Source organism: Pleurodeles waltl, chromosome 4_1 (genome assembly GCF_031143425.1).
Source record: "Pleurodeles waltl isolate 20211129_DDA chromosome 4_1, aPleWal1.hap1.20221129, whole genome shotgun sequence".
NCBI lineage: Eukaryota > Metazoa > Chordata > Amphibia > Caudata > Salamandridae > Pleurodeles > Pleurodeles waltl.
In genome coordinates this window covers 165998021-166023117 of record NC_090442.1, presented here as the reverse complement: position 1 = coordinate 166023117, position 25097 = coordinate 165998021, and the positions used below count along the sequence as shown (strand labels likewise).

The window sequence follows — 25097 nt, the reverse complement described above, 5'->3', positions numbered from 1 at the left end:
AGCTATGCCCTCACCTGTGGTATAGTGCACCCTGCCTTTGGGCTGTAAGGCCTGCTAGAGGGGTGACTTACCTATGCCACAGGCAGTATTTTGTGTGCATGGCATCCTGAGGGGGATGCCATGTCGACTTTGCCTTTTTCTCCCAACCAACACACACAATCTGCAATGGCAGTGTGCATGTGTTAGGTGAGGGTCCCTTAGGGTGGCACAACATATGCTGCAGCCCTTAAGGACCTTGCCTGGTCACAGGGCCCTTGGTACCACTGGTATCTTTTACAAGGGAATTATCTGTGTGCCAGGGGTGTGCCAATTGTGGAAACAATGGTACATTTTAGGTAAAAGAATATTGGTGCTGGGGCCTGGTTAGCAGGGTCCCAGCACACTGCTCAGTCAAGTCAGCATCAGTATCAGGCAAAAAAGTGGGGGGTAACTGCAACAGGGAGCCATTTCCTTACAAATACTGTGCAGTGTAAAACTCTGCAACAGTGTTGTGCTAGGTATGCATGCAACAATGTGATGCAATTCAGTACTAATCAACCATTCTTTGCAATGAAATGCAATGTTATGCTATGCAATGAAATACTGTGTAATGCCGCACTATTATACAATACAAAACATCAATTTTATGCAGTGTATTATTGTGCAACAGTGTTGTGTGCTAGGCAATACTATGCATGCAACAATGCTGTGCAATTCAGTACTAATCATCAATTCTTTGCAATCAAATGCAGTGCTATGCTATGAAGTCCTGTGCAATGCAGCATTATTATACAATAGAAAACATCAATTGTATGCAGTGTAATACTGTGCAAGTGTTGTGCTAGACATTACTATGCAGGCAACAATGCTGTACAATTCAGTATTAATCAACAATGTCTTGCAATGTATGTGATAGATCCGCATCTTGTGTGCCTTTGGTGGCTAGAGCGCGACCATGACTTGAAGTCGTGCTGCAAGTGCCGGGCCATGAATCTGAAGGTTTTGAGGGAGCGGTCCCTAAAGCTGATGGCAACCAGCGCTCGGCTCCGTGTAAGTCATCATCTCAGTGGAAAGGAAGGTCTTGGCATCGGTCGCAAAATCCCCATCTTCTTTGTCCCACTCCAAGTCTTCGGGACATTCTGGTAAGTTGAGGCAAAAGAAGTAGAAGAAGGAGAAATGTTCTTTGACTTCACCTCGTTCATCAGCTGACGAGACAAGGGATCAGAAGTGTAGTTGATGGGGGCCTTTATCTGAAGAGCCTCCGTCTGGGCTGACTTTGCACTTCCCCGAGTTTCCAGGACTCCTGCCCAGCTTAAAGAATTTTATGAGGCCATGTGCCTCATTTTTTAGCAGTCCAACTCCACTGGTGCGCCTTTGTGCCCCGTGAAATTGGAAGGTGCCCCTTTGGGTTCTGTGCTGGCGACTTTGGCCTCGGCTCTGAGAGGCTCTCAGGGTTCCATTTATGGACCCGAATCGATGCCGGTTGTACCACTTCAACTTTCCCTGGTTCCGGCGTCCATGCTCGCGGCCTTTCCAGCACCTCCATCCTCATTGCTGACTCCAACACAGAGCAGGATGGCGTCATACGATGCCGACTCCTGTGCTGGCAGGGTTCTTGCCCACTGTGTCGGATCCTGAGCCCTATTACTATGGGCTAGGCTACGATGAGGAAGGGGAGGGGTCGCTGGACCCTTTAGAATAACAACTCCAAGACCCCATGGACTGCCGTATGGACACAGGTGAAGTCTGCATACCTTCCCAGATACTGGCATGCTGTCTCCCCCTACCATGGCTACAGAGGAGAACACTTCATATTCAATGGTGGTGCGGGCAGCAGCCCAAGTCCTGGACCTGGAGCTGCCTTCTGTGGCAGCCAGGACTAACCTCCTGACAGAGGTGCTTCAGCTTGGGGTTTCATCCTCTGAACCCCTGCTCCACTTTAATGAAGCCCTTAAGGATGTCCTGGTGGGTACTTGGTCAAAACCCAGCACAGGGGCTCCTGTGAGCATGACTATTGCCCACTGCCATAACCCTGCACAGGGTGTCCCAGGTTTCCTGACGCAACACCCCACCTCCCATGAGTCTGGTTTTTCCAGGGTGCGTTCCCTTCCACACCCTTGGACACTTGGGAAGAAGATGTTTTCTTCCACCAGCCTGGCATTGCGGTCCATGAACACTGCATGCCTTTTGGGCCATTATTCCCACGCGCTGAGGGATACGTTTGCGCAAGTGCTGCCACAGATCTTGGAGGAGGCCCGGGATTTACTTTCCCAAGCAGTTGCTGATGGGAGAGACACAGCACAGTTCATGATCTGATGTGGACTGGAAACGACTGACTCACTGGGCAGAGTGGTTGCCTTAACAGTGACATTAAGGCGACATGCGTGGTTGAGGACATCTGGCTTTTCAGGGATGTCCAAGCTAACCTTATGGACATGCCCTTTGATGGTACTCATCTCTTCGGAGAGAAAGCAGCCTTTGACTCGAGCACTTCAAGGATTGTCGTACTACAGCCAAGTCCTTGGGCCTTGCGACAAACCCTTGTCCCCTGCAGTCTACTTTTCACCCTTTTCGTGGCTACAGGAAGGGTGCCCAGCCACACACCTCCCCCTCCAGCCACTGTGCTGTGCATGCTGCCCAGCCTCTGCGTGGCCCGGGACATGGGATCCACCATCCTCGAGGATCAGGGAGCCAGCGGTCTGGATGGTCCATGCTCTTGTGCAGCTGCCTTCTAATCTTCCTAGTATGACACTTCCCCACTAGGGACCAGTCGGAAGCAGGATCCGCCATCACCTGCTCCACTGGCAGTCCATCGCATCAGACAGGTGAGTTCTGCAGATAGTCCGAAGGGGCTACTTCCTCCTCTTCGAGGCTACCCCTCCATCCATGCCACTATCCTAAGACCAAATAACTAAGGCTCACTTGGCCAAGGGAGCCATGGAGAGGGTTAATGTGCCAGAAGTAGGTCGTGGTTGTTATACTCGCTCCGGACAAGAGCCTCCACCCTATTCTAGATCTTCGATCCCACAATCTCTTTCTCAACAAGGAGAAGTTCAAAATGTTCACTCTGGCTCAGGTTCTATCTGTGTGGACCCAGGAGACTGAATGATAGCGTTGGACTTGCAGGACACTTACTTTCATATTCCTGTCCTGTCTGCCTACAGACATTACTTGCGGTTCACAGTAGGCCACAAGCACTTTCAGTTCACAGTGCTCCACTTTGGCTTCACCAGTGCCCCTCGGGTGTTCACCAAGGTGATGGCGGTGGTCGCAGCTCACCTGCACAGATCAAGGGTTTCAGTCTTCTCCTTCTCGACGACTGGCTGTTCAAGGTGGGCTCACCCCTGGATGTCATCTCCCACCTCCAGACTACGGCAGACCTCCTGCATTTGCTGGGGTTCAATATAATTGTGCCGAAGGTACACCAGACTCCCTCTCAGATGCTCTCTTTTTTTTTTTGCTCTCTTTCCTTGAAGTTGTTCTGGAAACAGTGCAGTTTTGGGCTTATCCTCTCGAGCGGCGAGTCCAGGATATTCAGGCTATGATACCGATGTTTCAGTCTCTATCCTGGATTTCAGTGAGAATGACTCTGAGGGGTCTGGGACTCATAGCCTCCTGCATCCTGTTGGTGACACATGTCAGATGGCATATGCGGGTTCTGCAGTGGGATCTGAAGTTCCAGTGGGCACAGCATCAGGGGAATCTACCCAACATGGTCAGGATCTCAGAGGGAACTGCGCAGAATGTGCAGTGGTGGCTAACAAACTGCGATTGGGCCAGAGGCAGATCCCTCTCCCTTTCCTAACCAGATTTGACAGTAGTAACAGATGCGTTACTCCTGGGATGGGGTGGGCATCTGGAATAGGTGGAGGTCAGAGGCGTCTGGTCTCCGGTGGAGTCCGGACTCCACATCAACCATCAGACTTGCATAGACAGGTAGTGCAGGTGTTCAAGGACAACACCACCGCCATTTGGTGGAGGCGGAGTGTGCTTGTGGACCCTTTGTCCAGAAGATCTGCGCATCTGAACGTGGCTGAAACATCTGGGCATTACCCTAATAGTCAACATCTGGCGGGCTTTCTGAACATCAGAGCAGACAAACTCAGCCGACAATGCTTAGTCAATCACGAATGGCATCTCCATCCAGAGGTGGCACAAGGTCTCTTTCAGCAGTGGGGAGAGCGTTAGTTAAATCTGTTTGCTTCCGCAGAGAACACATAATGTCAGCAGTATTGCACTTTTGGAGTTTCCAAGGTGGCACTCGCTTGGCAATGCTTTTCTTCTCAAGTGGAACTCAGACTTCCTGTATGCTGTATGCCTGACCAGAGTTCTCAAGAAGATCAAGAATTACTGGGCCCAAGTAATCCTTGTGGCTCCGGAATGGGCACGAAGAGTCTGGTATCCCAAGCTATTGAGCATGGCCCTTCATCCTCTGATCAGACTGTCCCTTCGGGAGGATCTTCTGTTGCAGCAGCAGTGGAGGGTTCTCCTCCCGAACCTGTCCAGTCTCCGCCTTCTATCGTGGAGATTGAGTGGTGGCAGTTGATAGCTTCTGACCTTCGACTCGAAGTTTGTAACATTATCTTGGCAGCCAGGCGTTCCTCCACCAGAACGCTATACACCTGTCCTTGGAAGAAATTTGTGGCATGGGGCACAGACAAATCTGTTGGCCCCCTCTCTGCCCCTCTTACTAAGGTCCTGTTGTTTTTTCTTTCTCTGCCCCAGCAGCTGCTACCACTAATTTAGCCCATGGAATTCCAGTCCTTGACATCTGTCAGGGTGCAACGTGGGCATCTCTGCACACGTTTACTAAACACTACTGCCTGGACAGTCAGGTCCGTAGGGATAGGCACTTTGACTGTCAGTCCTGTAGGACTTCCTAGTATGATCTTAGTTCACAGACTCAACCCCGGGGATGGTACTGCTTGGGTATCTATTCTAAAGTAAGGAATCTGCAACTAGATGTCTCTATCAGATATAAAAGTTACTTACCTTTGGTAGCGCCTTATCCGGTAGAGACAATATGTAGTTGCAGATTCCTTACCAACCCAGCCATCCTCCCTGCTTTGAAAACTGATTTCTAGAGACAGGGACTCCCTTTCAGAGCCTTAGTTTTTCATGCACAAGTGGTCAGTGTTCTTCATGGCTCTGCGCTTCTGGCATGAAAAGTTGTGAAAAGAAACTGATGTCAGCACGCCAGGCTGGTGCAAATATAGGACCCGCAACGTCATATCTGGCGTGGATGATGTCGACGACGGACATGGAGCCAATTGATGCCCTCTAACAGCACACATGGGTAGTGCTCGAGGAAAATCTCTGGATCCAGACTGACAACTGGGGGAAATTCTAAGGTAAGGATACTGCAACTAGATATTTTCTCTACCAGATAAGGCATTACCGAAGGTAAGTAACTTGTCCGACAGTGTAATACTTCACAGCAATTCTATGTATTGCAATAGTATACAGCTTTTCTATACCATATAATAATTTAAGCTCCAAAGTACTCTAAAGTGCAGGAATGTTACGCAAAGTATATATAATGGTAGAGCATTATACAGTGAAGTACAGTGCAGTCCACATTACAAAACAGTGCAGCACAATGCAAAGTAATGCTATGCAACGTAGATCAGCTTCAATGGTGTAATCCTTGCATTGGCATATTAGTAAATCTTGTAATTTTTAGAACATTGTTGTTGGTGTCTAAATCTTTAGCTTGCCTGTTTTCTGTAGCTTGTCTGCACCCACCCTTATATTCATGCATGCACTCATTCATTCGTCCAGTAATCCACTTATACTGTCACATATTTACCCATGCACTTGCATATCTGTTGATAACAGTAAACATCTCTCCCGTTAATCTCCATCCACAGTCATTTGTCAATCATTGAAGTACTTTCCTTTCTACAATAGTGATGTTTGTTGGATTGCCAATGCCTGTTTTACACAGCACTCAATTCTAAGGATTAGCCAGTTTCTAGTGGGCCTGGATTTTGGCAGTTTAAGGAAGTGAGACCTGAAACGATCACGAAAAGTACTCAGGGTAACACAGGTTGGCAAACTGGCAAAGCCAGAAATGAATCCCAGGAATTCTGATACTCAATTCACCCGCCTAACAACTAGGCCTCATAAAATGGAAAAGTTGAAACCCTAATGTGGAAATGTGTATATGATGTGTAATGAGAAAATCTTTCAATAAGTTGGTCCTATTTGATTAATATTGAGAAAGGTATTGCTGAATTTTCTAAAAGGCATTTGCTGTAGAAGGTGTTGATGGCAGTGGAGGGAGCTGGTGAAGGGTTGTGTCCTGAGGGGGCCAGGAAGGCTGTCCACGTGGAGTAAGGCACAGAGGCACGGTTCCTCAGCCTTACCGAGTAAAGTTTGAATGTACTGCAATGTATTTAATATTTGATCGTGAGCATACTTGAACTTAAGCACATGTGCCCGAGTAGAATATATTATTGAGGAGCTAATTGTTTGAGTACTAGAAATCACTTACATGTACAATGGCCTCCTTGCCACTGTAACATTAATGAATCCCTTTAATATATGAGTAGTGTTGTAATGTCTGTTTGTCTTTAGAATAACCTGCACATTGTCTATTGCCACATTACCTAAAATGTGTGCTTCTTTAAGCAATACACTCAAAAGGGCAGACATCTACTAGCCCATCAGGGAAATTGCTGTTTTCCAAAGCCGCGTGTACCAAAGCAACATTTTCTGTGAGGCTCAGCTTGGCACGATCGTGCCCCAAAGACCTGTTACACACGACTCCCTCTGGCATGAACCTCAACACCGTTCTTCACAACTGGTGTATCACATGTCCCTTTCTGTACTGCTGGCCTTACACACTGTTCCCGGAAGTGTGTGCTTTTACGCACTACCACCCACTAAGTCAACCACAGTCTGCTGTCCTACACATTGTCAACCACAGTTTGCAATCTTGTGTGGTCACCTACAGTCTGTCCCCCCTACATAGTGACATAATGATCCACAGTCTGCTCCTCCGCACACTTCCACCCTCAGTCTCTGCTGCTACAGACTGGCACCTACACTTAGTGCTCCCACACAGGATTAACCACAGCCTGCACTCTCAGACATTGTCACCCACAATCTGCACTCTTACACAGTCACCCTCAATCTGCTCTCCTACGCAATGTCACATACACCCGGTGCTCCTGGACACTGCCACACACAATCAGCATTTATGCGCACCTTCACCCACAGTCAAATGTCCTACATATTAACACCCACATTATGAGTTCTACCCACAGTGACCCACAACATTATTACCCACAGTGTGTGCTCTAACATATTGTCACCTTCAGTCTTGGCCCCTATACAGTTATTCCCAGTCAACACTCATCTAGAGTATCACCCACACGTGCTGTTTCTGTGGTGCCCACACGCCCAGTGCTGTAAGCCACCCTCCCACTTCTCTCCTACACACCATTGTTCAGTTGCAGTCACCGCGTATACACACCATGTGCACATCAGGCATTTCTATAGAGCATCCCTCACAGTCAGCACCCCTGCCTACTCTGTACTCCACAGGCGATGCTTCCATCGCCACATTCACAATCAACTCTTTAAAAATATGAAAATAATGTTGTCTTCATGTGTAACCAGCAAGTACTTTTGTACTAAGTTTATTTTTGTCTTTAAGCCCTAGTAGCCTCAATACAAGCAACAGCCCTGGCAAAGCACAGCTTTGATAAACGTTTAGTGTACTAGCCCAGGCAGCCTCAGCACGTAAGCGTGAGACACGTAGGAGGGAGCCAGAAGGAGTGCAAAGAAAGGGCTAAAGTTGTAAGTAGTCCCTCATGAAGTTTAATGGGAGCACTGGGGTGGCGTTTGAAGGATACAACCAAGCAGCGCCTAGGATTAGGGAAAATAGGAATACTCCTCTGGCCTCGGCCACGACTGAATGAGGTTCACAGAAGAAAGCTAAAATTTGAAAGAAATTTACCTAAAGCCCAGTGTTTGTCTATGTTATTAGCAATAGATTTGCTTGGCAGTTGTGCTATCAAAACCCAGACTTAATTATCTTGTTCTTGGGTCTGAACTCATGTCTCGTCTGGTATTAATACAATTTTCAGAAAAATAATCATAGGACCAAGTCCCAACTCCGAGCATAATGGCAGCTACTACTCAGCAAATTTAGACTCCAACCACTCTAAGCGAGGCCCACACGCTATACTCCTTTCTTTTCCTACTGCATCAATTTGCCCCTTTGCCCACAGTGCAAATGTACCAACTTGTCCACAACTACTGTGAAGATTTTTGTCATCCTTCCCAATCTTTAGCAATCCCCCAAATTAGCAAAAGATCCGTACACGGTAAGTAGTGTTGTAATTCCTTCAAAGCAAACACATCTACACATCAACAATAACAAACATTCTGGACCAACCTTGCATTTGTTGGTGACCCTCCTCCATCTTCACCTCCATTGCTGGCACATGATCTAGCCACCTGATGCTATACCCTGCTTCAGCCCATAATGCATTCTTCACAATCTTTATGACTTCACCACTATCCTATGCCACCCGCATCCTTGCACGCCCTCTAGTGTTATTATTTACATCATGCGCACAGCTGCCTCATATCCTGCACACAGCAACCCCACACTAATGTCCACACCCGCCTCAGACATCATGAGCACAACTGCATCATGTCTTGCAGTAAGTGCACATATGTCCTCAGCATTGCCCAGGGCTACCTTATACATCACATGACTAACAGGTTGCGCTCCAAATACTCTATTGTAATGATGTCTGTACGGTACCTCCTCCACTGGTGAGGTCTTGAACAGCATCCTGGGTGGTGAGATCTCCTCACACCCCATGTTATGTTTGTGCTCAGTGGTCTTCTTCTCTTTTTGATATGTATTAAGCTTGTCATCTTTTTTTCCAGGTCTCCAGTGTCTTCAGAAGATCGAGGTAAGATGCTGCCCTTTGCTTTGATGTACCTTAGTGCAAAAGATTGTTGATCAAGACTAATATAATTTTTGTTAGTCTTTAATCAAATGTTGTGCTGCTGTGCTCCATGATGAACTTCAGGTGTGCATTCTCTCAATCCCGAGAGGAAGAAGGAGGCTTACTTGATGAGATATTTCTTACCAGTCTGAGGCCTTATTAGGATGTGAAAGTCTCCTTCCGCCTGGGTCCTATCCAAAGTCAAGTTCAGATTGATCTCAACATACACTGTTAAAGTTCCTAATCTGTTGTTTATGCTTATTGGAGGGCCAAGCACCGGTCTCCTCTTCAGAAGAACAGAGAGAGCAAAGATGAGTGTGATACAGTTCCATGTAGGCATAATAAAATGAGAGATGCCCTGATTCAAATAGAAATACCAATTGTATAAGTGCAAATGCCTTTGAAAATGGGTGAGTGCGACGTGACTTGGGGCCATATGTACGAACACATTTTCTCATTGACACAGAATGGGAAAAACCCTTTGCTACATCTGGCCCTTGATGAGGTCAAGCAGAGATGCGTTCCAGCCCTCTCACGAGCAGTGGTCAGCTCTAAGGTGGTACAAGAGCAGCTTGAGGTGCCGTGCCAAATAATAAGGATTAGCCTAGAATTCACAAGTAATGGAGAATGCTCTGTGAGCTCTAAGCTGAGCTCAGAAGGCGCTCATGGTTATTCATCTCCATCTTCTCTCCCAGCGTTCAGAATTAATGACTGGTTACCAGCTTGACATTGTGAAGTTTGCGACAGCATAAAATAGGGGATCCTGGAGATGCTTTATATGCCAGTGGCTGTGGCTCAATCCACGTGGATATCATTTCTGTAGCACAAAACTTGCACCTGTGCTGTGGACTTTTCAGTCACTAACTTACAGACTCTAAGCATCCCACGAGGGATAGAGAAGCTGTCACTGGCAAGGGCTCTGCATGTTCTACTGTGCCCCAATTTCGTCCTGCTGCCTATCTATCTATATATCTATCTGCCTGCCTGTCTGTCTGCCTATGCAGCTGGTGGAAATTCGGCTAAAGTAAAATATGCAGAACTTTTTACCGCTATCCTTATTGCTGTTTTCACATGGATTGAGTGAGACATTCGAGAGGGATCCAACAGGAGCGGAAAGAGCGGGTTATAGTTGTAAAGTTGTCCCTCATGAGGTTGCAAAACAAATATTCTACATATAACCTGGCACCATCTAAAGCCCTTTCCCACAACATGTGAGTCATTGGTGGACTTTGGACCCCTCTGCTCCCCAGCTGAATAATCCCTCAGACCTCTGACATTTCCCACACCGTACACATCATTTAATTTTCTATTTGTCAATTCAATCCCCATCCCTTCTATAATGTAGATGTATTTGGTATGTTCCCTGCATCCAGCCAATTTTTCCTGCTCTTGCAATGTTTCTGGTGACTCTCTGGCCTCGTATGTTACAAGTTCAAGGATGCAGCAGATGTTGTGATGTCTTTTTAATTCCTACCATATGTGGCATTTAACTTGTGGCAGAGGCTTCCTTGTGAGGAGATGTTAGGATTCCTACCTCTGCCATGCACACTGTGGTCAAGCAAAATCAAAAATGCCATCCACTGATTCCAGAGCTGAAGCCAGAATTAGAGACTGGAGCAAAGTTTAGTGTGCCCAGAGGCTCTGGTTATACGTTTGTGGTAGAAAGGGTGTTTGTGGGCCAAACTCTATTGCCCAAAGATCTGGTATCTAGATACTGAGTCAGCCCTTGTTTTTAGCACACAAATCAAATGGCTCTCCTTCTGATAAGGTTTTCCAGCAAAGTATGTTCAGAATAGTTGGTTCTTCTTACAGGAAAAGTAATGTTGGTGAATGAAGTTGCTTCTGTGAAGATGTAACAGAGGGACACGAGTCTGGGATCCTGTACACCTCATCACACATCGCAGGATGGATGGCTGAGATGCCATTGCACCAGCCATTTATACGGCTGTCAAAATAACCAGCTACATTTGCAGTGCTTAATTTGAGCCAGTGGTTTCCAGTGCTCGGCACTGGCCCTTAATTGTCAACTTTGGCTTTTATGACAGTCTGCCACACAGTGGCGCTGTTTATCCAATTTAGAGATAATCTCAACAACAATTGTTTATTAATTCAATATATATTAACAATTATCAATACCTGCCATCCCAGCCATTCTTATTGCTTTGGGGTCCTGGAATATTCTGAATTGTCACACTTTTAAGAGTGTGATGTTTAGTAGTTGTAATGGTTCTGTCATTTACTGGGTTGGCAGAGGTAATGGGTGGTGCAAGTTGCAGTGGCCTTCAGACAAGGGCCCTGGCCCTATTTTTTTTTTTTAATACAAATTATGCAATGTGAATTTGGTTGACTGTTCTAGGTTAGCATAAGATGATGCCTTGTAAAATAAAGCATGTTGCATAAGTTTTAAAATAGCTATCGTCTTATGGCCTGCCTGATTCGGATGAGATGGCTGGCAGTGTAGCCTCACTTTTTCTGAAGTTGGTCTTGTTAAAGAAGAAGCACAAGAAACAGAATTGGCTTCCGAGAACTGATAAGCTCCATAAAATAGTTAATGTCCCATGGACAAATACGTATCGTTCAGACTTCGCTCAGACACCATATTTAAGTAGTCACTCGAACTTGGAAGAAAGTTAGGGCCTGATTTAGAGTTTGGTGGAGGCAGTTACTCTTTCACAAACGTGTGTGAAATCCCTTCTGCCGTATTACGATTCCATTATAGCTTAGGGCCTGATTTGGCGTTTGGCGGAGCGGTTCCTCCATCACAAACGTGACAGATATCCTGTCTGCCGTATGATGATTTCCATAGGCTATACTGGAATCGTAATACAGTGGATGAGATATCCAACACATTTGTGACAGAGTAACCACATCCATCAAACTCTAAATGAGGCCCTTATTCTTGGCGATGGCTGATAGTCTGCAACTCCAGCTAGTTAAATGGAATCTAGCCAAATATGAATGATGTTGGCTGCTCCGAAGATTGGAGGCATTTCCTACTTCTTTGTATAGCCTACAAAGCCGTCAGGAGTGGAAGTGATCGGGACCCTAATGTCTGCTCTATTAGGGACACTGAGAATGCAGTGAGCTATCTTTTGGCAGACGTCTTCTGAGAAGCATGGACAACGAGGAGGACGCGGGTAAAACGTCTAAAATATGTGTTTACCTTTGATGGAGTTGAACGTTAGACAGAAAACGAAACGAAATTGATTAAGCGGGATTAGATAGCTTTACTTTTATCTTAACCTTTTGCTGGAAGAAAGTCTGTATTTGTACACACCCATGCACTCTGCACTCCCTCTTCTCCGTCATTTGGAGGCACTTTTTATGTTTTATTCTCTGTACATTTTTGAGAAAACTCGTTTACCTTTTATATTTTCCCAACTTTTTTATTTGAGCGCAAAGAGTTTGTTTTAGCAAAATTGTTAGTAAATACGATTTTCAAATGTACTCACCACTGAGAACAGGCGGGAACAAACTGGGATATTGGGCCTATCTCTACTGCGCCGTTAGCGCAAAGTGGGCATGCAGAGCGGTTGCAAATACAGCAGAAGAAACAGGGCCACAAAAACATTGTCTGAAACACAAAAACTAGACAATAAATTATTAGGATGGGTGAATCTATAAGACAGACAAATGCACTTATAAATCGGGTAGTAAAATATTCCAAATATAAAACAGATGGGCATGCCACTGGATGAGGAGGTGAAAAGCCCAGTGAAAGCAGAGCCTCCTGCCACACTGTGCTCTTGTGCTTCTCTGTGTACTGGGGAGGTGCCTGTGGGCAACAGGATAGGAAAAACAGCTGGTGAACTAGACTGACTACACACCTCTGGACAAAATAAGTGCATGCGATCTTTCTAAAGCAGTACTGGATAGCATGCCTCAAGTCAGATACCCTTGTACCAGGGCATTGTGCATGAACATCCCTAAGTGCCAGGATGAATCCAAATTTCTCTCAACCACTTGGTCTTGTGCACTGGTAGGTGGTGCTATCAGACTCCAAGGTGGCTCGGCACACCCTCCGTAAGTGGCGGTTCAGGGCTGCATTTAGGCTTCACCCCTGCGTGCTGACATAGCCTCTTTTCTTTCTGCGCCATTATGCGCTGGTCCGGAGCTGGATCCCAACTTGTCAGTTTTAACTGAAGACAACTAAATTCATTATAATTCAGTATTTTGCCAAGGAAATGTGCCATAGTGGAGGAAACAGATCTTGATCATAGATCTGCATGATGATTGCTTGTAGTGTCACGGTTGCAACAAATGCTCCTTGATGGAACCAAAGGTGATCAGGAAATGAGAAAATAAAGCACCAGACCTGCTCCAGGTCACAGCGCTGCTCTCTCCAAGTCACAGGCCTGCTTCCGCATCAAGTCCCAGTCTGCCACAAGCACAAAAATATCAAGCAGGACTCGCTTCTGTCTCACCATTTCTGCCCCGGAGAGAAGCGGCACAATCAACACTCCAAAGATTCAACTCCACATGTATCGTCCAACTCCGAGGCTGGTCATAACACCCCTTGAGTTTCTTCCTGGGCCGTTGTCCACTGGCAAAGCAGATAGAGGCCTTCAAAGAGGCTATTCTGCAGATTTTTAAAGTAATGCCCAACTCCTCTAGAGTGCCCTTGGCTCCATAGAGTCACAGAACCCTCAGTCACAGCGCCGGTGACCGTTCCATGGTGTCAGCTGACCCCATTGGAGCTTCTCCGAGTTCCGTGCTGGCACTGGTCCATGCTTCCATGCTGGTACCGACCGCTCCTGCGCTAAACCGCTGTCGGATCCATATCCAGTGCTGAGGACCATTTCCGATCCAGAGCCAGCAACTGGCTGGCGCTAGACCCATGCTTCAACATAAAGTAGCAAAATCGCAACCTTGGATTATCACCATCCTCTTCTCCAACGCCAGTACCACAGAAGGCTGTATTCACCTCAATTTTCGAGGTAGTTCAAGAACTGCAAAGGGCTCCAAAATGTTCCACATGATTTTGATGACAGCGAGGAAGCTGGCAACTTGCTCCCCATCGTTCTGCTGATGATGGTCTGTACTTGGATTTCTAAAATGCTAGTGGCCTCGACTGTGGAATTAGAATGTTCACCAGGACCTCCCACTAACGAAAGAGCCTCTTGTTGATGGATATTTCTACCTGCAGATTCCTCACCTGGTAAATATCCCACAGTTGCCGCACTGCATCTGGAAAGTTTTCCATGGTCCTTCATCACTGGAACTGACAGCAGGATGATATCACTGAGCCATATGGCACCTACACTGGTGCACTGACTTCAGTTCCCTTGTTTTTGTTCCCTCCCACTCAGATCGAGAGTGACTCTCCCTGTTTATATTTCACTTCAGTGATTTTTTACAGGAAAATAACATCTCCAAAAATGTACTCCAGTGCAGTGCTTAGGAAAAATCACCTTCCAAGAAGTCACGGTTTAAGCCGTGTCATAACTGTATTGACCAAATGTACATTTCAGACCCGCCTTCAGCACATTCCAACCCCTGTGGGATCATCCTCGGTGCACAACCTGGAAGACATTGCCCTGACTGAGTGACTTCCTCCAGCTGTTCTGCTGGTGCAGGCGCTAGCCCCAGGGCCTCAGCCGGCTCCTATATTGCTGATGCCATGTGTGGCACCAGCACAGCATATCCAGACATTCCAGCACTGGGGACTGATCTGGCTCTTTTTCCTTATTCGAGGATGGAGATGTTCTGGCATGATTTTGTTCCCTTTGGTATGTCTCGGGCCCCATGGGACCCTTCGGAGTCTCGTTTCTATTCCTTCTGTTGGTTCTGTCCCAGCACCAAATGGTTTCCACCTGGAACACCTCCGATGCTGACCTGAGCCATTTCACACAGTAAACCAGTGCTGTGTTCCATGCAGCCTGTAATGAAGTCAAAAGCGATCCTGTGGAGGTCCGCGAGAGGGACCCAGTTGATAGAAGAGTTGGAAAAATACAGAGAAGAAGATTGAGGCACCTTTTCACTGCAACACTATTGGTAGATGGTGGATGATATTTTCACCACTATCTCTGATCCAAATTAGATGAAGAAATTGCTACAGCATGGTATGAATGACTGCAATGAAGCAGACAACTTGCTACCTCCCCCCTCTTCTTTCTCTAACACAGCATATTTCTTAGCTTTGCAGAATGCTAGTGGGCTGGAAACATCCCCTGAAGCAGAAAAGTGCACACCAGGGCTTCCCTCTCATATCCCTCCTCCCCTGGCACATTCCATGCATCACTACCCTACAGGAGTGGTGCAAAGAGTGAGTAGCAGTGGGAAAGAAAGTCTTCTCGGCTGGCAGCTTAGCCCTCTGTTCCCTTAGTGCTCTCTGCCTGCTTGGGAGAAATACCCACTTCCTGTGGAACATGACACAATGCACCATCTAAAGGCCTACTTTGCCAGGGTAACCAAGAATGATCGAGACAAATCATTAGAGCAAGTTTAGGTATGGCCGTATTACTGGCATTGTGGAGGCTCAGATAGACTGTTTTCTCCAGCGATGTGTTTGATGAACTTATGTGTATGCCATTGGGAGAGACGTATCTCTTCAGAGACGAGGATAGTGACGCCTTGGACGGATTCATATTGGGCAAAGCAACAGCCCAATCTTTGGGGTTGTAGTCACCAACCTGATACTTCTGACAGTTTTGGAAGTTTTGGTCTGTGTTCTCCTGTATACCAGCCCGGAAGGCTATAACATCGGACCAATAGGTTCAGCAGATAGTAGAAAGGAGGCATGCACTATCCTTCTAGGAGGCTCCTAACCAGATCCCTCCCCTCCTCAGTACCTTCAGTCAGAAGAACGTCAGTAGACCCTGAAGCTGGAGGTGCCAGCCCAGCGGAAGAAAGGAGCAGTGGAGTTGATCCCTGGATCGGACTGGGTCGGAAAATAGGCTTGGGCATCAAAATAAAAGTGACCTTCTATTAGCGATTTAGAATGTATGCTTTTGTGCTTACTGCAGACAATGTTTGTAGTAAAATCAGAGCAACCAGTAATAAATACTGGCTCATCAGACCTTAAAGCAAGCCTATAAACAGCCAAAAAACAGCCACACACTGACCGGTCTGACCAGCCCGCCTAGCACTTCCATATTGCCCTGTAGGCCAGCCCAACCCTGCTTGGTCCTAGAGCAACAAGTGGGGCAGGGGTGCTACTCTCCTAACCCCCAGGAAGGATGGCCGTCTTCATCCAACCTTAGACCCCAGGTTCTTGAAATTGTTACTGGGCAAGGAAAAGTTCATGATGCTGTTCCTGGCTCACGTATTACTTGCGCTCACTGTGGAAGACTGGATGGTGTATTTAGACGTGCAGGACACATATTTGAAAATACCAATCCTGCAGTCGCACAGGAGAACTTACGATTGGTAATATGGTACACTTGCATCCTGATCACAGTCCTCCAGTTCAGATTACCATCTGCACCTCAAGTCTCCACCAGGGTGATGGTAGTTGTTGCAGTCCATCTGAGAAGGTCATGAATCTCAGTGTTCCCATACCTGGATAACTGACTGCTGAAGGTCAGGTCACCACTGATGGTGTTGGATCACCTGCAGACAACAGCCTCCCTGCTGTATGACTTAGGGTTTACCTTCAATGTGCCCAAGTCTCATCTAGAGACTGTGAGTCCTATTCATAAGGTCAGTACTGGACGCAACAACTTCACAAGATTGACCTCATCTTCAGAGAATCAGAGACATTCTCGATATGATTCCAGTGTTTCGAAAGCGTGCTTACGTTCCAGTCCTGAAGGTTCTTCAGCTACTGGGTCTGCTTGCTTCCTGCATTCTTCTGGTTACTTAGGCATGCTGGCAAATGAGGGCTCTCTAGTGGTGCCTTCCTTGGCAGCAGTTCCAGCATGAGGAAGTTTTGTCAGATACCATCCCAATCTCCAGGGATGATGTGAAGGTGGAGGAGCACCTGTCTCACAGATGTCTTTTCATCCTCTCCCTATGGTGACTAGGATCTAGGGGACTTCATATCAGTCTGCTCGAGCGATGGGCAATTCATCCTGCCTTGAAGGCTTCCCTTCCTTCACTTCGTGAACAGACTGTCCAGATTTTGGAGGACAATACAACTGTGATGTGTTACATCGACAAACAGGGAGGAGTGGGGTCTCACCTTCTCTGTTGAGAAGTGCTGAAGCTCTGGGCATGGGTGCACCAGGAGTGGATATGGCCTGTAATGAGCTATCTGGTCTTCTCAGCAACACCACAGCCAACAGCCTTAGATTCTTGAAGATACTGACACATATATTTCTTCTAACTCCATTTGCTGTACACTAATGAAACCTAAATCTTGTTTTGACTTTTTTGATGGATGCTCCCTTTGAGACCCTTCATTGTCGCCAGTTGTGACTGCTAACATTTAACACAGTGTTTCTTGCACCCATTATCTTGCGAAGTGTGTCAGCGAGTTGCAGGCACTGAGCATGTGTCTACCTTTCACATGCTTCTTCCTGGAAAGTTTGGTCCTCAGGCCGAAAGTGACTTTCCTTCCCAAGGACCCATTTTCAAATTTTATCTTGTGCCCCATACCACCAACTAGCAGCAGAGATTACACTGGTTATAACATAGACAGAAACCATGGAGATCAAATGTGATGACCAGCATTTTATAGAGTATGTGAGTAGAGAGAAAGAGAAGGCAATTTAGAAAAGGACTCTGACAAATACTCTGTATCAAAATGTGCTGCACCTTTGCCAAAAAGGGGTCACTGGAGGGAGTCAGCACTCATGACACTACAGCAAAGTCTTCAACATCAGCGCTTTCCAGGGGTGTTCCCGAGACTGAGTGAAGTCCATGTAGTGAATTGGACTTCCCTTCATACCTCGGTTACTGCTTGTATTTAGTGGTGAGAAGGGATGGCTATTTTTCACACTCAGGGCTCCACGATTGTTTGACAATTCCTTCAGACCCACCTCCTGGCAAGGACACTGCTTTGAAATCTATTCAACAGGTGAAAAACCTGCAGGTAGACGTATCCATCAGAAGTAAAGTTACTTACCTTTGATAAAAGTCTTTCTGAAGGATACTCTGTCTTCTTGCAGATACTTCGCCAATCCCACCTACCTCCCCTTTTTGGAGGGTGGTCAGAGGCCACATTAAAAGGATTCTAATTTAGATTGTTTCACTGCCTCAAATTGTCGTTTCATCATATCTGCCCATAAGGACACAGAAATAGAACACAGTGTTCTGATGTCAGTGCGCTGAGGTGGGTGGTACGTGGCTAGAGTGATGTCACCCTTGTATCGCTTCCTGCACTGAGATGGAGCCAGCACCCTCTATCTGCATGGGAAAGCTATGAAAAGGTTTCCAGGTGCAGTATGGTGCCTGGGAGATAACAAGCAGGTGAGGAATCTACAGGTAAACACAGTATCCACTTGGAAGATCATTACAGACGTTAAGGAACATTTGCTAAAGCCTGCTGTGTTAGAGCCCTTGTTACTATTTAATAAAGCCTTGACAGACACCATAATGGCTTACTGGATAGTTGCCTAGTAGCTCGGTGGCATAGGCCAGTCTCCGGAGATCTGGCTTTTCTAACTCGTGGCCCAACCCCTGACAACTAGCTGAGTAGCCCAAGCTTTTAAGAGTAAGGTCAACTCTAATGCATTTCCTTCAGCAATGCCAGATATGGAGTCAAAGCATGATGTTCTTTTCTGCCAACTTGGCTGATACAGACAGATCCCTTGGAACATGGCCAGCAAGGTATTGGCCACTGTCCCTAAAAGATTCAGGAATGCCCTTGCCCAAACAATTCAGAATGGTGAAGATGCTGCAAAATATGTCTTGAAGGCTGGCCTTGACACAATAGACTGTGTGAAATTCAATCACTTTTGGGACCAAAGGGAGGTTCCCGGAGGCACAAAAATGCAGAGTGTTATTCACACTTTTTTTGGTGTGGAAGAAATATGAAGAGCTCAGGATGATTTTGAATCTTCACCCACTGAATGCTTTCCTACGGAAGGACAAATTCAAGATGCTAACACTGGCCCAGGTCCTTTCTGCCCTGAATCTGCAGATTTGGTTGTGTCCCACGGATGGTTTCCTGGGCACAGTCGCATTCAGGGATTTCCCAATCTTCTACGAGTCTAGGCCTTTCAGGTTATTATCTCGATCTTTCAAGCTCGCTCCTGGGTTTTGGCCCAGAATGTTGTGAGAATTATTAATCTTATGCATCCTGGTGGTCCCACATGTCCGTTGGCTCATGCTGGCCTAGCAGGTGAACCTCCACCCACAGTGGCATAGCATCAGGGTTGCCTTTCATACAACATCTACATTTCGAAGGAAGGAGCTCAGGACCTTCAGTGGTACTGACAAAAATCAACCTGAAACATGGCAAGCCTTGATCCCATGCCATTCAGAGCTTACAAAAGTGATGGATGCTTCATTAAAGGTTTGGGTGGTCGTCTGTGAGAGGTGAAGATGAGATCCCCAGCAGAGCAGAAGCTCCATTTGGTTGGCTCTGAAGGCTTTCCTTCTGTCCATCAACGGGAATGAGGTTCAGTTCTTGACAATGTAACCACTGTGTATTACTGCAACAAACAGGGTGGTGTGGGCTTGCAGATCCTGTGTCAGAAGGCACTGCATCTGTGGAAAATTCTGGACCTTCAAGAGGTCTCCCTAACAACAAATCATTGTCAGGCTCATTAAATGCCAAGATGGACCAGCTCAGCAGAGGCTAACTGGTTCACAAATAATGTGTTCATCTTGACTCAGGACATCTTAGATCATTGGGGCATGTCCTAGCTAGATGTTTTCACTACCTCTGAAAATGCACAGTGTCACGCTTATTGTGCACTGGAGTTTTTGGTAAAAGCTTCACGGGGAAAGACATTCAACCTGTAGTGGTACACAGGTTTCCTGGACACCTCCTGTGTGTCTTATCACATCTACATCTACTGCCTCCAGTTCTGAAGAAGATGACGGAAGACTGGGCTCAAACGGGGGTAAAAGTGCATGGTACCCCTGTGTGTAAAGCATGAGCTTTTGTTCTTTGATCCACGCACTTCTTTGGGGGTATCTCTTATTTCATCAGCAGGGCCCTACAATCTAATTTCCACAACCTATATCTCTATGTGTGGAGATTGAGCAGCACCAACTGAGTGGATTTCAGTGTTCCCTTGATGTAATCAATCCTTCTACCAAATTAATTTATCATGATCATTGGGTGAAGTTTGTGGTCTGGTGGGTCAAGTGGACTGGCTACAGGCCTGTTGGAATTCATGTTTGTCCCAGGCAAGCTTTGTGGTGACAACTGTTAAAGGTTATTTACTAGCCCTTTGAGCCGTTCTACATTTGCCTGACCAACATTCATTATTCCAGTCATCAGTTGTAAGGTGTTTCCTGAAGGGTCTTATATCTGTTTCCCCGTCACCCTTCACTATGCTTCAATGGCGCCTTTATCTGGTACTTTTACTTTCTTAATGTGCATTCCTTTATAACCTGTGCAGTTGCTCTCTGAGATTGCTCATCATGAAGACAGTTTTTCTTACTGCAATTACTTCTTTGCGCTATGCCATTGAGCTACAGACACCATAGGAGCAACCTCCATACACCACTGTTTTCCCCAAACAGGTACTATGACTCTGTACTTTCTTGCAGAAAATGAAATCAACTTTTCAATCATTTTTCTGCTTTACTTCACCCTTCGAAGGAGGAGGAAGGCTTGACTGGCAGGACCCAAAAATAGTTTTTATCTTTTCCATCCACCTTAAAAAGAGCACTGGGTAGAAAACCAGGTTCTTTATCAGTTTTTCGAATGCTTAGTAGGGAAAGCCACTCCAAGATTGACAGTGGTTTGTTTTGTGCATAAACACATGATATGCCCTGGCCAAACAAGATGCCTCCTGAGAGCCTTCAGGCTCATTCTACAAGAGCCAGGTCCGCCACACTGGCATTGGCAAGAGGTGTTCCTTTTTGGACATTTATCAGGCTGCTGCAAGCACGTTTGTACCCATCTTCACCAGGCATGTCCCGACTATCTGCTATGCAGCATAGGCCATTTTGCTGGCTCTAACCTGTAGGATTTCCTGGTGTAATTCCACTCCTCAGGCCCTCTACCTTTTGTAAGGCAATGATTTGAGATCTAATGGTGAAGAAACTCTAGTTAGGAATATCTATCAGAAGAACAAGTTACTCACTGTTTGTAATCTCTTGTTAGTAGATATTCCATCCATCTTTCAAATTGTCCGAGGGAGCAGAAGAATTGAAATGTGTCATCGAACAGAAGCAGAGCCTATATTCAGCAGTCACTTCCAGAAGGGGAGCATGGTTGCCATATAGTCTGGTGGCGCCACTTGGGGGTGCGCAGAAGCATTCACTGTGAGATACTCTGTATCCAGTCTAGTACCTGGGGAAGTTCAAAAGGTGAATAATATGTTATTATATAGAGTATCCACCAGAGAAAAGCATTACTGAAGGTTAGTTACTCAGTCTTCATTCACATTCAGAACGAAGTGAGATTGCATATGTGGCTCTTTCTCTCTTGTGCTGCTTCCCGACTCAAATGTCGTTCCAGGCGCCCCAACCGCCGAGGTCGCATCAATGAAAAGGCCAGGCCTTTCTGGGGGACACTTAAATAGTACCCCCCCCCCCTCAGATGCATGCCGCCGGCCGGACCTGGAAATGCCGTGGCCCACGCGACCCCATTACACGCAGTTCTGCCCTCACACCTCGAGAGGTGAAAGGGCGGAAGTGGCCAAGACCAGCAAAAAGCACGACTAGTGTGCAGGGCTCAAGCCATGGCGGGTCTGTGATCTAAGGGGGCCGTGCCCCCCCCCCCCCCCATTTTGGGGGGCACTCTACCATTGCTTCCCTATCTCTTTCCATCCTGCTCGGTTTTGGGTTTTTAAATTTACTCCCAACCCAACTCCCTCCATTGCTTCTAACCCCAAATATCCTGCCCCTCACCTTGCTGGTCGACCTTTAATACACCTGCACCACCATTGCTCCCCACCCCCCACCCCAACGAAGTCCTTTTTTTCTTTTATTAAACTGAATGCACATTTTATAATGTTTTGAACATAGTTTTTTAATTTACCACTCCAAAATGAGTGTTTGCCATCTAGGAACAGTAAATTCAAAATAAACAAAATGGCCACCATATCATGACATGTGGACAGTGTGTATACATCATCATGCAAAGGCCTCTGTACCGTGATGACGCCTACGTGTACACATGCATCACCACGCATTTATGTGCACGAGTCATCATACTTCTTTTTTCTTCCATAAACTTTTCTTTTAACTTTTCTTTGCTGATCATCATCAAAAACAACGGGGAAGTTAATACGTCGGCAACTATTGTTTTTTCAGTGCTTACCTTTGTGGCATATGCACGCAAAACATAAATAAAATAGACATTGTGCCAGTTTACTAAGCCTAGTTGTACGGCCTTTGCCCGTTTTACCTCTCACTTTTTGTCTCCTATGAAAACGTTCCCTCTGGAACTCTCCCCCTTCTCCCTGCACTGCTTTGCCACTCTCCCCCCTCCCCATCCTCACTCTCTTTTGTTCTTCTCTGGTCTTGCTCCCTCGCGCCGCCTCCCCCGGGGCCTTGAATGGGGCGGGATTATTTGCAGCCCCGTATGTTCATTTGAGCAATGATCTCATTGCGCACGAGCCCTAATAGGAATTAATTACCTCATTTTCTCCCTGAATGGAGAGAAATGAGCCTCAGGCCAGCAAGAGCTCCACTAGGAATACCTAAGTGGAAAGACCAGCCTTTCCCTTCATCTTCCGCCCTCCCCCTTCCATCTCCTCCGCAAGAGCTCCAGGAGGAATACTCCAGTGTAAGATACTTCCTACAGTACCCCCCAGCCCTCCACAGAATACGTCATCATCTAGCAGCCCACTTGCCTCAGGAGAGCACTTTCCGTGGAAGGAGAACTCAGGCGGAACAGTTCATTGTTTTTGAGTGTTCGGGTTCCATTAGAGGATCATTACTTTAACCCCCAGTCTCACTACGAGCGCCCCTTGCCGATGCGATGATTACAATGGGCCTTTCTAACCTTCTAAATGCTGACAGGTGAGACCTGCCGGAGTTTAACAGAGGGCGCGAACTGACTTTATCTCACCCAACAATTATCGATAAAAAAATTGCACCATTTATAACTGTGACTCCTGTAACAGACCACTTGCAATCAGGCCCACAGCGGTCAATTACATTTGGAACAGTATAGCCAGGCTTATAACTCTGCACATGAGATATTCGTTTGTGTGCGGTACTACCCCAGCAGTGCACTGCTTTTCTGAGTTAATGGCCAGGCAATGGAGAACAACGTGCAAGATATAAAATTACCACGTCTCCCCCTTTACTGGGAAATTTACCGGGGGTGGTGTTCGGAGTTTACAAGTAAATCTTGGAACTTGACATTCAAAAATGTATTGCTTTTTTTGGCTGTAAACAGACATTTCTGGCCAAAACAGGGCATTGCTTAGGCTTCTAATAATTAAATTTTAAGTTACCCCTAGAGCTTCCAGATGATTTACTCTCAAGGAAACACCAAGTTCCCTTCCAGTTTTTCTATTTGTAAATTATTGTAAGTAGCATCTCATGTCCAGTTGATGTGGATCAGGACTACAACTCCTAAAATGCATTTTGCCCTCATTAAAAGTTGGGCAGGGTGTTTACCACATGTGATAAATAACATCACCCCAGCGTGAAGTACTTACAGAGTGTGGCAAATACCTCAGAGTCCAAGTTGTGAACTTTTAAATGAGGCAAAACTTGCTGAAACAATGTTTAACAAGCTAGATTCCTTTTGTTTTGCTTTTATCCAAACCTTTTCCCCAATATATTTTAGGTTTGTTCCCAGAAGAGGTCTGAGGAAAGACGCAAGAGTTTAATAATTATTACACAAAATGTGATTCTGATCCCTGTGCAAACTTGTTACATAGGAACGTGAATTTAGTTCTGAACTTGTAAACAGGGACTGAGTGGACAAATAAAAGCCCGAAGATGGAACATGGAGTCATCGATGACTCAGATTATTTGGTAAAATTAAAAGTGTATTGTAGTATTTCTTTTTGTACAGATGCCCGTTTCCAACAGTCTTTGATAGTCAAGTGTTGTAAAGGTGACCCTAGGCTCCCCGAGTATGTGTTCCAGCTTCAAAGACAGGAAAATAAATATTGTCCCCATATAATGGAACAGCAGAAAGAAGGGGTTCCCAGGTGATAATAGCAACTTTGCCATCATCTTTAAAATAAATGAACATATTTCATATTCTCTCAAAACTGACTCAGATATGCCCTTGCAATACAATGCATTAGGGATAGCCACAAGCAAAGGAAACGTGTGTCAACAATAAGTTCTCTCACACTTTTAACAAGCTAAAGAAAGTGTTATATTACCATAGAACACTTAGAAAGTGATTGACCTTCAACAAACCCGATTTCCTTCAGCCATTTCATTCAACCATCTTTGGCCCTGATTACAAACGGTGCAGAATGTAGTGGGGTATTTACCACATCTGGTAAATACCGTTACCCCAAGGTGACATAATAATCAGAATTAGTATTTATTTACACATCAAATTCTACATTATTCTTTTGTGTCTTTTTTCTCGGAGTATATTGTGGCAGATGAGTCCTGTCAGAATCTACCTGGGGAAAGCTGCAAGAGTGTGATTGCATGCTTTCGCAGCGCCTGGTAGCATCACTATTGTCGTGGTGTTGCACTTGTGCGATGCAGACTGAACATGACAACTCTCGGTGCGTTCGTGGCACCCTCCCTTAAGCCCGATCAGTCCCCGTTTCGACTCTCGGGTGTTAGGATTGCAGACCACTCTGAGCCAAGTGCCATTATGTCAATTGAATGTGTTCGGCTTCTTTTTATACATTTTATTTCCCCTCTGAGTCATTAGGCCATAAGCATTAAAAAGCTGAAGAACGTGTCCTACACTCGAAAATTCAAGGCTGCTGTATGTGATTCCATGGGAGACCACAGCGACAGATGAGAGTACAGTGCTTGCATCTGGAGGAACGCAAAATCAGTCTCTCGGTGGAAATGAGATGGATGGCTCCATGGACCTAGTGTTCCTCTGTTTCTGATCTCTTAGAACATTTGTAAGAGTCACATCCAGGTCCTTTGATGAGAAGGCCATTCCACCAGATTTTTAAATGTTTCAGGGTGAATCCT

At 46.1% G+C, this 25097-nt stretch overlaps 1 protein-coding gene across 4 annotated transcripts in view; it reads left to right on the top strand.

Moving 5' to 3' along the window:
- DGKI (diacylglycerol kinase iota) overlaps nucleotides 1–25097 on the top strand; it is a 909351-nt gene that overhangs the window by 825807 nt on the left and 58447 nt on the right. For all 4 annotated transcript variants that reach the window (XM_069227966.1, XM_069227965.1, XM_069227964.1 and 1 more), the window contains exon 28: nucleotides 8890–8915. In XM_069227966.1, the coding sequence (XP_069084067.1) occupies nucleotides 8890–8915 (26 nt within the window). The remainder of the gene's footprint in view (nucleotides 1–8889; nucleotides 8916–25097) is intronic.